Source organism: Mesoplodon mirus (assembly GCF_964341445.2).
Source record: "Mesoplodon mirus genome assembly, chromosome: 17".
NCBI lineage: Eukaryota > Metazoa > Chordata > Mammalia > Artiodactyla > Ziphiidae > Mesoplodon > Mesoplodon mirus.
The window spans coordinates 68,330,049-68,344,247 of NC_138993.1; the positions used below are offsets into that span (position 1 = coordinate 68,330,049).

At 37.2% G+C, this 14,199-nt stretch overlaps 1 protein-coding gene across 3 annotated transcripts in view; it reads left to right on the top strand.

The window, feature by feature from the left end:
• The window catches only part of PCCA (propionyl-CoA carboxylase subunit alpha), a 344,033-nt gene that overhangs the window by 177,900 nt on the left and 151,934 nt on the right, over positions 1-14,199 (top strand). For all 3 annotated transcript variants that reach the window (XM_082602231.1, XM_082602232.1, XM_082602233.1), the window contains 2 exons: positions 1,228-1,338; positions 11,652-11,760. In XM_082602231.1, the coding sequence (XP_082458357.1) occupies positions 1,228-1,338; positions 11,652-11,760 (220 nt within the window). The remainder of the gene's footprint in view (positions 1-1,227; positions 1,339-11,651; positions 11,761-14,199) is intronic.

Here is a 14,199-nt window from a genome sequence, read left to right on the forward strand (position 1 = left end):
GATCCACTTTCTGTAGGTTGCATTCAGTATGCATTGTTTTTGGTCTTGCTTCTTTAATTCAGCATAATATTTTGAGATTCATCCTTGTTATGTGTACTGGGGGACTCGCTTCCTTTTGTTGCTGAGTAGATTTCCATTATATGGACAAACCACATTTTGTTAATCCATTCACTGTTGATGGACATTTAGATTGTTTCCAGTTTTTGACTTTGCAAATAAAGCTGTTAACCTCTGTGTGTAAGTGTTTGTATAGGCATATGCTTTTATTTTAACTTGGATAAATACTTAGGAGTGAATTGTCTGAATCATATGGTGAGTATATGTTTAACTTTTGAAGAAACTGCCAGACAGTCCAAAGTGGAAGTAAACTGTAAAATGTACCAGTTTATTCCCTGTCACCCACACAGGTGGTGACAGTTCCACTTGTTGAACGTTCTCGCCGACACTTAGTATTATCTGCCTTTCAACCTTTAACCACTTAAGTTGGTGTTTGGGTATATCCCACTGTATTTCTTTGATGGTGATGTTGAACGTCTTTTCCTGTGCTTACTGGCCATTTGTATATATTTTGTGAAATGTCTCCTTAGATCTTTTGCCTGTCTTTTTTCACCTGGTTTGCTTGTCATCTTATTTTTATATTGTTAGCCTTCTTTATATATACCAGATACAAGTTCTATATTTGAGATATGTGTTGTGAATATTTTCTCTGTGGCTTGCCATTTCATTTTCTTAATTACATCCTTTGAAGAGCAGACTCTTAAATTTTGATTGAGTATAATTTGTTGATATTCTTTTCATGGTTCATGGGTTTTGTGTACTATCTAAGAATCTGTTCCCTACCTCAAGGTAACAGATTTTTCTCCTGATTTCCTTCTATAAGTCTTCTAGTTTTAGGTTTGTGACCCAAATTGAGTCAGTTTTTATGTATGCTGTGAATTAGGGTTGAGGTTCATTTTCTGTTTTCCCAAATGTGTATCTAGTAGTCCTAACATTTATTGAAAAGACATTGATTTTCCCACTGAATTTCTTAAATTTTCATTCAGAGTTTTATTGCTGCCTCAAGTTCAGACATTTTTTTGTTGTCAGTTGAAATCAAGGAGGTAAGTAATCTTGCATGGTTTTTTGCTAGGCCATAGGACACTGATGATAAACTTCTCCAGATAATAGGAATTAGATTTTTAACAGACTCAATGTTTTTAATTCAGCCTGTTATCATTTTATTTTTAGGTGTTACACATAATATTGCATTACTTCGAGAGGTGATAATCAACTCACGCTTTGTAAGAGGAGACATCAACACTAAATTTCTTTCTGATGTGTATCCTGATGGCTTTAAAGGTTTGTATATATTGAAGTATTTGAGTGTATTAAAGTTATTATTTTTTATACTTTATTACAGTGTATACTTTATTCTGAAATTAGGGCCTTGGGCCTATATTGTACTTGATTTATTGATATACTTAGAGTATCCTAGACTGTAGACATTCATGATTTTGAGTATTCATGAGTGACTCATGAATGTGTAATAAACTGTAATTTTGTTGAGTGAGAAATTCAACTAGTATGTGGGATGTTGTGTTTCTGAAAGTCAATACATGTTTCTGTTCCTCGCTGATAGGAGTATATACAGGAACTCTTCTTTAATACTAAAAGTGTATCTTTATGAAAATTAGCACGGAAAATTTCAGACTAATAGGTGCTATTCCTATTAATGAAAATGGAGATGTCTAAGAAGATGATGGCTTTATTCTGAAAAATGAATTTTGAATAAAGTAATGAGTGGACTGTGAAACTTAGCACTGCAAAGTTATCAGTGAGTGTTTCCAGGTAGTACAAAAATTGCTCATTAAGTGAGAGACAGAGAAAACCCTTGAGTGAGCATTGAAAACATGGTTAACATGGTGTTAAGACACTGACAGGACTTAACGTGAGACTTACCAGAAATGTTACTCACGTGAAAGGCTCTACATATGTTTCTAATGAGCTTGGAGACGTATGAAGATTAGGTCTTCTCTCACAAATTTTAAGTGTTCTTTATATCCATTTAAAGTGTTTTAGTATATAAAACGACTCCTTCATTTTAGGAGCTGTATATAGATTCAGGTCAGCTTCATTGAATACATTTACAAAGCAACTTATTACATCAGAATTTATAATACAGAGTTTTCATAAGAATAACTGGAGATTACTGACTTGATTGTTCTTTCACAACTTTAGTGTCAAAGGGCTTTACCATTCGTACCAAGAAAAATAAAGAATGCGTTTTATTTCGGAACTTAAAACAGAGACTAATGAATCATCAGGTTCTTTTTCCTGAACTTTTGAATTTTTAAAAATATAAATGACAACCTTAACATGATTGCACTTTTGTTCTTGTGTGATTATTTCATTACTATCTGTTGGTTGCACGAAGCCAGGAACCACTTAATGTTATTGCTTTTTATTGTTTCACTAGCAACTAAAACAGACATTAAATATTTGTTGAATTAAGGAAAAGAATCTTTTTTTTTGATTTAGATGATTCTTTTTATCATAGCTTTACTGAGATATGATTCACATACCATACAATTAAAAGTGTACAATTCAGTGGTTTTCAGTAAGGGAGAAGAATCTTGTTCATAGTATGGGTGAGAAGGTATTACCTTGACTATTTTAACTTAACTGTACATGTGCCCAGATTACAAATTGGTTTTATTTTGGTCCTAACGTTTTGGCTTCTTGTCCTTTCCGAAGTTTTCATTAAACGTTACTGTTAGTTGTGAAATGGACTCAGATTTCCATGTGCTTTTGTGTCTGCCTGGCTTACGTGAAACAGTAGGCAGAAGGAGACAACAGGTCACAGCTTAAGGGGACCTTTAGAGCACACACATTGTATGTGTGCCTGGTTACTTGTATACAGACACACATGTATACATGTGCTTATGCACATTTGGTATGATATCCCAGTACCATGGAAAAGAAAATGGAGCATTTAAAATTTCTAATCGGAGTTGGGTACTATGTGCTATACATTTAGCAGCAATTGAAAATGTTCCAAATTCTTAAGAGAACTCAGAAATTTTCTTAAAACTGAATATTGCAGTTTGCTGTAATAAATATTACATTTCTTTTTTTGGCAGGCAGTTATCAGCACAGACACCATAATTCTGTTTCTTATGCATAACAATTTTTAAATTGTTATAAGTTGTTAGAAGGCCTTTAGCAATTTTTAGTCTCGCCCTTCATTTTACATGTGAGGAAACCAAAGCCCAGAAAGACTGATAAGGCTAAGTGACCAGTCATATAATAAAGCCAGAAATTAAACTTAGTGTTGAACTTAGTGGTTTCAACTTCTGTTTCAGTACTCATTCAGCTGTGCTAGGATTCAAATTCATAAACCACCGAAGTTTTTAGAGTATACTGTATGTGTCATATGGTCTGTACGATACGACTGTTTAAAAGTACACACCTATATTTGCCATTCTTAATGTCTACTGCTTATTTTATCCCTTCATATTATTTTCACGTCAGTTCTTTCTTCTCTGAATGGCTACTACCTCTTGTTCTTCTTCTTCAGATTACTGTATTTCTCCTTCCCGATTTTTCCCCAGAGCATGTCTTAGATATATTAAACTGTATCATCTTTGATTGTTTGATATATGTGCCTGAAAGAGACGGCAGGAAGTGGCAACTGAAGTTAATCCAGGATCTTATCCATATGTTTGAGGCTGAGTCACTTTGCCCCTTTGGGATCACCCATCTGCTTCCCATCTGTCCAGCTATCCTAGACACTATTCATAGGCAAGTGCCTGTTTTTATGACTGCATTACATTTTTTTATTATATATGTATATTATCCCAAGTTTATTTGTAGACTAGGACAGTGTTACTAAAGTCTCTTAGACTGAACTTTGAAATGATTGTGTCTAAAATTTAAAAACAGAATACACAAGAATTTGTTCTTCACGTCAACTTATTAGATGCTGATGTTGAAAAGGTATTTTCCTTTGATTCTGAAAAATAAATGGAAAATGGAGAAGTAGATATTTTGATTTTGAAATAAAGGGAAAATTGAAGAAGAAGATATTTTAAGCAGTATAATTTCAGATAGCCTAGAATGGGCACTTTGGACTTATTTCTCTGCTGCCTTGCTACACTTGAACCACCAGCCCCATCAAAAGAAATCATTAGAAATATCTTTCTCTTCGTTGTGGAATGTTTAGACAACTTTGATTTAGCACAAGAAGTCTACTGTTAATTACACTTCTCTTTATTTTTTCCCTTTGAATTTAGTCAAGTATTTCTGTACCTTTGACAGTGGTAAATATGTGACTGAAGTATTGCCTTTAAAAATTCAGTCTTTAAAATCATTCCACAAATAATTGGTGTAGACTCTAGAAGAAAATCAAAGAGAAATAGTATATTTTCCCTGTCCTTAAAGTGGTTATATCATTAGGGAAATAAACAGGTAAAGAAGTAACTACACTACAGGACAGAGTAAAAGACGTGCTAAGGTGAAGATACAAGCAAAGTGTCCTGGAGCGGAGAAAAAAGAAACCAGTTGCAATTTGGGGAATCAAGGATGGCTTCAAGGACGAGGTGGTGTAGACTATTGAAACACCTCTCCAAGGACTCTCTTCCGTAGGTGCAGGGGCTGTCATACTGCCTCAGGAGAGCCACTGTGTGTATCCCTTCCTAATCCATCTTCTTTGATGTGATGTTGGTGGTTTGAAATCAGCCTTGGAGCAAGTACTTACAGTAAGGAACTTGGCAGATGCTGCACACTACCACAGTTCTTCCTTCACACCCCAGTTGGTTATTAAACATTTACCAGCAAACCCCTGCCTATACTTTGACCTGACTATTGGGAGCAAACAGAGTCATTTGCATACAAAGGAAGAAGATTACCTATCTAGGGAGGGAGACCTGGAAGAATCACTGAAGACAGGAAGTATTCAGTTTTAGACCTGCAGGTATGGGAGAGAGATGACTGCGCTGACTGAAAAATTGTGAGAACACTTAAAGGTATTAGAGGAGTACAAAAAACTGTGAGTTTTAGAAATGAAACATCTCAGCAAAGTGAAAGGACTGCTAAGAACAAAATGATAGTGACCCAAAAAAATACATGGAAGAAGTATCTCAAAATATGTAGCAGAAAAAAAAAATGTAGCAGAAAGGTAGAATGAAATGTGCGAAATGATGAGAGATTGTATGTGTAAATAGTAAGAGTTTCATGAAATGAAATCAACAAGGAAAGGTTAACTTTAAAAGAAATAATAAGGGAGATTTTTTTTTTCCACTGTTCTTAAGAAAGACTTGAGATGTTGGAAAGACTCACTGAGTTTCAGACAGGATTAATGAAAAAGAATAACTATTCTAGGCTTATCAAGAACAAAAAACTTTTTAAAGCTTCTAGAAAGAAAAAAGTTATATGCAAAGAATGTAGAATGAAATCATCTTCAGGCTCTATAAACTGGAGATTAGAAAACCTTAAACTGAGTATATCTGTTCCATAAGAAAGAACTTGTTCCAAGAGTACTATACCCAACTAAGATATCCCTCATGTGTCAATGTGAAAAGAGAGATTTTAAAATACAAGTTCAGAGATGTACCATCACATATACCTTTTTTGAGGAAATTACTGAAGAAAATACTTTAACCAATATGTGATTAAGATGATAGCTTAAATATACACCTTTTTCCTCATCCCAGAACTCCCTAAATTGAGTTTTTTAAAGACACAAGCCCACAAGGAAAAAAGAGAGATGATTTTAGAAAATGTAAAGCTGAAGGGTGATTCTTAAGTGACTTAGCAACCTAAAAATGTTGAATCCTAAGCTGACAATATGAAAAACTGAGAAGTAGCTCTTTGTCACTGTGGAACCCTTCAGAAGTCTCAGTAATTATTAATTCCAGTAACTTGGAAAACTCCCAAAGGAGGCAATATTGGTCTAAAATCTCTGGAAGATTTTCTCCATGTCACCTCCCTCATTCTTCAAAGCAGGGTGACACTGTCTCCTCCACCCTGGCAAAAGCTTGGAGGTTCTTCCCTGTAGAGAACAAAACAGTCTTTGTACTGAGCAACACCAGGCAGAGTTGGCAGAGGATCAAGTGAATATGGACATAATGTGGTGACACCTTTTGCTCCCAGCCCTGTTCTCCACTTGGTTCCCAGAGTGCTGGCAGGCAGATAGGCACAGGCACAATAGCAGAATATCTTTCTCTGAGAAATCTAAGCAGGCCTTAGAGAGATTACCCAAAGATTCGCCCAACAAAATGATCCCACCAGATTCCCCTACCCATGAAGCCAATGGTCAACAAAGCTGCATCCCACAAAGAGAGAACATGCATGGATCAGTATCAGGACACCTATCAAAAATGTTTCATACTACACTAGATTTTAAAGGAACCACCAAATGAGTATTAAAAATAGACAATAGGACTAAAACCACTTAGGAGAACACAGGTCTGGCTTCTTAGAAACTGGGTCATGCAAATGAAGGTGGGTAATAGCGTGAGGTTTACAGAGGCACATCACACAGATGCTGCCACAGGGGCTTGGCCTCCAGTAACCACTGGAGTGGAGACCATAGACATCGTTTAGGGCTTCGGGCTTTGTTTGAAATTGTCCCCCCGAAAGGTTAAGAAGGTGAGCGTTAATTGTGAGGAAGGTGTTCTCCTTTCAGTTGCAAATATTTGCTGAACCCACTACATCAAAGGCAGTAGTCTAAGCTCTAGAGGTAAAATTATTTTTAAAAAGCCAAAGGCTTTCTAAAACCAAGAGACACACCTTTTTCCAGCCATGTCTTCACTAGAGAGCCCCTGCTCCCTGACTCGCTGACATTGCAGAAGGGGTTTTAAGCTTTAATGCTCTCAAGAGGTGGGTTTGAGAAACCTTAGACCTTCACCTGCTGAAGACCTCAGCTGCGAGAGCGCTTGGGGCTGCATCTGTGGTGTGTGCAAGGCTGGAGGGTCTCAACCTCTTCTGCCTCCTGCAGACTCCCAGAATCATGCCCGTGAGTCTTCCCAACCAGGGTTGGCAGAGAGGTGAAAAACAGGTGTCGAATTGTACAGCTCTCTTAGTTTACATTCACACTTGACAAAAGGACAGGAAGAATTTAAATACACTCATTTAGGTCCCAAACTTCTAGATGCTTAGGATTTATCAGCAAAAGAACTTGCTGCCCTCACAGGACTTACATTGCAGTGAGTTAGCAGGCAGCGTGCATTCTCAGCTCCCCTCCTGGCAACTCTGCAGTGTTTAACAGGTGAGAACCTGCTCAGAAACATGAATGAAGTGCGCTCGCCTCAACTTATTCGCCTGGAGCAGAAATTGAATGCAAGAGTGACTGACTCAACACCAAGCTAGCCTGGGCTGCCGTACTTTTGCCTGGACTCAGAAGAGCCTCTTCATTGGCCTCCTTCCTGCTGCCATTGCACCTTCCAATGTACTCTTCATTCAGCAGCTAAGGTTAACTTTTAGAACCAAATCAAAGCTTCTCCCTTACTTTGGAAGCCCTCAGTGAGTGAATGGCTAAACAAACGGCGGTATGCCCATGCTGTGGAGAACTCCTCAGCATTAACGTGGAACAGACTACTGAGTCATTCAACAGCATGGATGAATCCCAGAAATACTATATGCAAAAGAAGTCAGACACAAGGGAACACTTACTATCTGACTCCATTTTTATGAAACCGGAAAACAATCTGGTAACCTGGGGCCACAGAGGGAAAGCAGAGACAGGGATGTTGACTGGGAAGAGGTGCGAGGGAACATTTTAGGGTGATGGAAAATTCTGTATAGATTGTGGTGTTTATGTGGGCATATACATTTGTCAAAATTCACTGAACTGTACACTTAAAATGGATGCATTTATTATATGCAAATTATACCTCAAAGTTAAAAAAAACCCACCTCTGTTAATGGGTATCCATTGCAGTTAAAATAAAATCAAAACTCCTGATGGCTTATAAAAAAGTAGATGTTAGAAAGGTATTTGATAAAAATTCAGTAGCCATTTCTAATGAAACTCTTTTCTAATAGCCCATTTCTAATAAAACAAAAAGTAAACTGATTAAATTTGATTAAAAGGCTACTTACTGAAAACTAATTAAAAAGCTTCATTTTGCATGATGAAATGCTAAAATCATTTCCCTTAAAATTAGGAACAAAATGAGGTCTACTATAAAATTACCATTATTATTAAATATTGTTTTAGAGGATAAAAAGGGAAAAAAGGAAGTAGTTGGTGTAAATATTTTTAAAAGAAGAGACGAAGTCTTTTTTTTCCCCAGATATGATTATATTCCTAGAAAACCCAGAAGATCCTACTAAAAACTTCTAGACTTAATAAGCAAATTTGGCAAGGTGGCTGAATGCAACAAGAAAAATATGCCAAGTCAGTGACTCTTTTTTTTGTGTGAAAGCTAGCTTGAAATGAAAAGGGAAAAAACCAAAGCTTTTCTTATTAACTGTAATATCTTGTAAGACTAGAGAAAATTTAATAGGAAAGACATAGAACCTATATGGAGACAACTATAAAATCTTGTCAAGGAGCAAGAAACACAATCTGAAAACATGGGGGAAAAATCAGTTATTTTTTGGGGGGGGACTCAGTATATATGAGTGCCAGTCTTTCCCAGATTAATACACAGATTTTATGTAATTCCAGTTAGATTCACAAGGCTTACTACATAAGCAATTTAAAAGCTTATATGTAATCATAGATTTCCAAGAACAGCCAAGAAGATTATGAAAAGTAAAGAGGAAAATTGGCTTCCGTATATTAAAACATACTGCAAAGCCTCTACATCTAAAAAGTACAATATAAAGGATAAGAGATCCTTGGTTATGATAGAATCTCTGATGCCTTGCCTTTTTGGACCTGAATACCCCTCTTTTGACATGGCCAGAGTACCCCAGGAGTGGTCCGGATATAATAGTTCTTTTATTTAACGAGTTTCAGGATGTGTAACTGCAGTCTAGATTGGTGTTGTACAAGTGTAAGAGGGAATAGAATTATTCAGTGTTACTTTAGGTTGGAAAAGTCAGATGGATGGGTGGAAGTCACAAAGAAACAGTGTAACGCAGTATGAGAAGTAACTGGCTAATGATTTAGAAATCCTTGTAAGAACTTCTCATTTTCCCATATTGTAGGGGTTCTGTAGGTCATATATAGCGATCTGTCCAACATTGCAGTAGAAGAGACCACCCACACTGCATGGAGGATATAGAGTAGACGATATTTGCAGTACTTCCCTATTAAAATTACCTGAGATTCTTTAAAAAATTGTCGAAACAAATTTAGTTCAATTGTAGAAGACAAGAAATCTTTAGCACGCTTACATCAGACAAATTTATTGAGAATTAGCCATTGGTAAAATTGGAGAATCTGTTCCAGTATCAGTAAAAGGGTTAAAGTTGCTATGTATTGTATCAATTTGCCTGTGAGATGTGATGATGTTCGATTTTATTTGGGATTCTCCTTAATATTGTCTGAGTCAGTACATCTAATAATTTGTTAGACAAATGAAACACGGAATTATCATCTTACAATTTAAAGGATTCCCACATTTTGCCTTTTTTTCTGTTGGCGATACATGATGTGCAGATGTGTCTAGAGAAGTAACAACTTTGTGAACCACTGTAGTAAATATATTTTACAGCATGACTTAGGATACACACACTCGTGAAAAATAGTGTGAGCAAAGTGCTCTCATAAATTGTTTTGCTGGTCTGACCCACCGAACTGGTTTCATGAGCTACTAAGTGGTTTGTATTTCACAGTTTGATAAACATGAATCTAAACCACTTCTGTTCACAGTGAGATCTGTAGACATGTGGCTTCAGCAGCACTCTGGAGCTTCTTGGAAATGCAAATTACTGGGCCCCACCTCAGACTTACTACCTGTCATTCTCTGCAGGTGGAGCTCTGGAATCTGTGCTTTAATCCAGGCGATTCTGATGCACAGTGAGGTTTGAGAGGCACTGGTGCTCTTTATCCCCCAAAGAGCTTTTGTGGTTATTTACTTGCTATGTTGTCAATTAAAACTTAGGAACTTTAAAAATAATTATTAATTCATTTTCAGAGTAACAATAGTAGATCCATTATATGTTGACATCAGAGTAATGATGTCATCACAGGTCATATCTCTTGGATCAGGGAACCTCCACAATATACTCCTGAAAAACGGAGGGGTGAAAAAGCAAATAAATCTTAGCATTATTACGAAAATAGTTTTGACCTTGCAGAACCCCCGAAGGGCTCTTGGGGACTCCCAGTAATCCCCAGGCCATACTTTGAGAACCGCTCTTGTGTAGATGGTATGTTTTTGAGAAGACTGAGACCAAATTTCTGTAATCCTCATGTAGGGTAGTTCATTATGGAAGTATATGGAATGTTTCCATCACTGCTTAAGTGTTGGGGATGATTAGGAACTTTTCAAAGCCTGTAGGAATGTGGTTTCTTAGGCCATTGAGGGTTCTGTCACTGAATTCCCAGACCAACGAGACGTCCCACATTGGTGTTATAGTTTATGGTGCTCCTCGGTTTGTCTCGAAGAATGGGTTACTGGGGCTTTCCTTCCCCTTCAGTGTCATGAAACAACACCTTTCATTTTCGCAGAACGCCTCCCCGTAGAAAAATGTGCTGCCGATCTGGAAAGTCTTTATATTCTAGTTGTGAATATTTTTAGTCTTATTTCTGTTCTGAATAATTTTTTAAGACACAGTGTTGAAATTACTTCATTTCTTTCCGATAAACTTAAATAACTACCTGATCGATTTTTCTTTTTCGAATTGTACAAGTAGCATCTTCGTGCTGATGATCCAGCACTCCAGTTGCCTGTACTGTACCATCTGATGAACTCTATTATCTGTGTATAGCATGGTGGTAAATAGACAGTGTTAGAAGTTGTGGTGAGATTACACAGCACTCAAGGGGATGTGTTTGCTGGCAGACCCTGGAGTATCCAGTTCCGCCTTGACTCACCCACTTCTTGAGGAATTATCATGCACATAGAGCAGATTTCCCCGCTGCACCACACTCAGCCAGACCAGGGAGTCTTCCCCGGGCTTGTCAGGCTAGACCACTGCCCCCAGGTCCAGCTGTATTACGGTAAGAAGAGTGAATTAAAGAGGGAGAGAGAAATCGCTTTGTTGGTTGGTTGATTGACTGGGATTCAAACCCTGACTGTAAGTATAGAGGCAAGAGAATCACGTATTTATTTTCTTTTAGTCCTTCATGTTAGAAAACATGGCCCAGCCACTGTCCTTGACCGGCAACACTCCTTTTCCTCATTTTATCCTCTCTCTCCTTAGAAGTAAAATTTGGGGTGGGGAGTGATAAGGAGAAGCAGATATGAGGAGCCCTAAGTTTTTCCTAGAGATCTCTGTGAGTAGTTTTCTTATTTGCAATTGTTTTGTTCTGTGCATCTGTTTAATATCTTCTTTCCCAAATTGGACTATAAACTTCCAGTGAGCAGGGGTCTTTGTTTTATTTGAACCATCTTGCTCCCTCCTTTCCCTCTGGCACAGCCCAGGGTCTGGTACAAGACTAGCTCCATAAGAGATGCTTGATAAAATACTTGTTTGAATGACTAATAACTCTGTAATATAGAAGCATAGATGTTAGCATTATGCATGTGATTGATTGATTGATTGATTTCCCTCAGGACACCAGTTAACAGAGACTGAGAGAAACCAGTTACTGGCAATAGCTTCATCCTTGTTTGTGGCATCCCAATTAAGAGCACATCATTTTCAAGAAGGTGAAAATTCAAGGTATGTGAGATCATTTAAAACAGAATAAATGAGCAGAAAAAATTGGACATTATTGGAGAAAGTACCCTGAAACCTTATAGGAAATCTGTTCAAGTAATTTGTATTTATTACTTTTGTTTTCTTACTGGAAAAATGTTTTGAGAAGTGTTATAGTACTAAACTTTAGGAAATAACCTGAACAGTTAAAAATATGTATATAAGAAACTTATTTATAAGCTATAAGAAAGAATTAACAACAGGTTGAGTTAGTTATGTGTGAGCCCTAAGTGTACCTTTTAGCTTCCTAATAACCTAAGCAAAAGGGAAAACATGCTTTATACCCGGGCAAGTACAAAAATCATTGTGACATTCATGCTTCTGAGTGACAGGATTATTTATTATGAATGTCTGTGCATTTGCTAGAGTAATCCTACTTAGCAAGTATAGTCCATTACTTGCTAGAGAGGCAGTTGATAAAATTGTGTTACGTCAAGTCCTTTTCCTTTCTTTTTACTTTTCCTCAAGAGGAAGAATAAAGATTAGAAAAAAGATGGCAGATGACCGAGCAGCTCTGAAGAGCACAGATCAGAAACTCAGGTTACTCCTGAAGAATTAGGTAGAAGGAAAACTAAATTGGTCTCAGGCTATATATGCGTGGCTAATGTGGTTTTACTCAGAAAATCTGAGTAACCGGAACTTCTCTTTTTTAAAATTTTTATTGGAGTATAGTTGATGTACAATGTTGTGATAATTTCTGCGGTACCGCAAAGTGGTTTAGTTACACATATATATACATTCTTGTTTTAAATGTTCTTCTGCATCATAGCATATTGACTACAGTTCCCTGTGCTATAGAGTAGGACCTTGTTGTTTATCCATCCTGTATATAAAAGCTTACACCTGCTCACCCCAACCTTCCACTCCATCCCTCCCCAGCCCCCTCCCCCTTGGCAACCACAAGTCTGTTCTTTATGTTTATGAGTCTGTTTCTGTTTCATAAGTAGGTTCATTTGTGTCCTATTTTAGATTCCACATATAAGTGATACCATATGGTATTTGTCTCTCTTTTTCTGACTTACTTCACTTAGTGTGATCATCTCTAGTTGCATCCAAGTTGCTGCACATCTGCATCTATCCGTTCATCTGTCAATGGACATTTAGCTTGTTTCCATGTCTCGGCTATTGTGAATAGTGCTGCTATGAATATAGGGGAGGGAGCATGTATCTTTTTGAATAAGAGTTTTGTGTGGATATATGCCCAGGAGTGAGATTGCTGGATCATATGGTAATTCTGTTGTTAGTTTTCTGTGGAACCTCCGTACTGTTTTCCATAACCGCTGCACCAACTTACATTCCCACCAACAGTGTGGGAGGGTTCCCTTTTCTCCACACCCTCTCCATTGTTTGTTATTTGTAGACTTTTTAACGATGGCCATTCTGACCGGTGTGAGGTGCTACCTCATTGTAGTTCTGATGTGCATTTCTCTAATAATTAGTGACATCGAACATCTTTTTCTGTGCTTATTGGCCGTCTGTATTTCTTCTTTGGAGAAATGTCTATTTAGGTCCTTCTCAGTTTTCGATTGGGTTGTTTGTTTGTTGTTGTTGTTGAGCTGTATGAGCTGTTTGTATATTTTGGAAATTAAGCCCTTGTCGGTCGCATAGTTTGCAGACATCTTCTCCCATTCTGTAGGTTGTCTTTTCGTTTTGTTTATGGTTTCCTTTGCTGTGCAAAGACTTGTAAGTTTGATTAGGTCCCATTTTTTATTTCTGTTTTTATTTCTATTGCCTTAGGAGACTGACCTAAGAAAACATTGCTATGATTTATGTCAGAGAATGTTTTGCCTGTGATCTCTTCTAGGAGTTTTGTGGTGTCATGTCTTATGTTTAAGTCCTTAAGCCATTTTGAGTTTATTTTTGTGTATGGTGTGAGGGTGTGTTCTAACTTCATTCATTGACATGTGGCTGTCCAACGTTCCCGACACCACTGGCTGAAGGTTCTTCTTTTTTCCATTGTATATTCTTGCCTTCTTTGTCAAAGATTAATTGGCTGTAGGTGTGTGGGTTTATTTCTGGGCTCTCTATTCTGTTCTGTTGATCCATATGTCTGTTTTTGTGCCAATACCACACCATTTTGATTACTGTAGCTTTCGTAGTAGTGTCTGAAGTCTGGGAGGGTTATGCCTCCTGCTTTGTTCTTTTTCTTCAGGATTGCTTTGGCAATTCTCTGGGTCTTTTATGGTTCCATATAAATTTTAGGATTATTTGTTCTAATTCTGTGAAAAATATCATGGGTAATTTGATAGGGATCCCATTAGATCTGTAGATTGCTTTGTGTAGTATGGCCATTTTAACAATATTAATTCTTCCAATTCAAGGTCCTGGGATATCTTTCCATTTCTTTGATTCATCTTCAGTTTACTTTATTAATGTTTTATAGTTCTCAGTGTATAAGTCTTT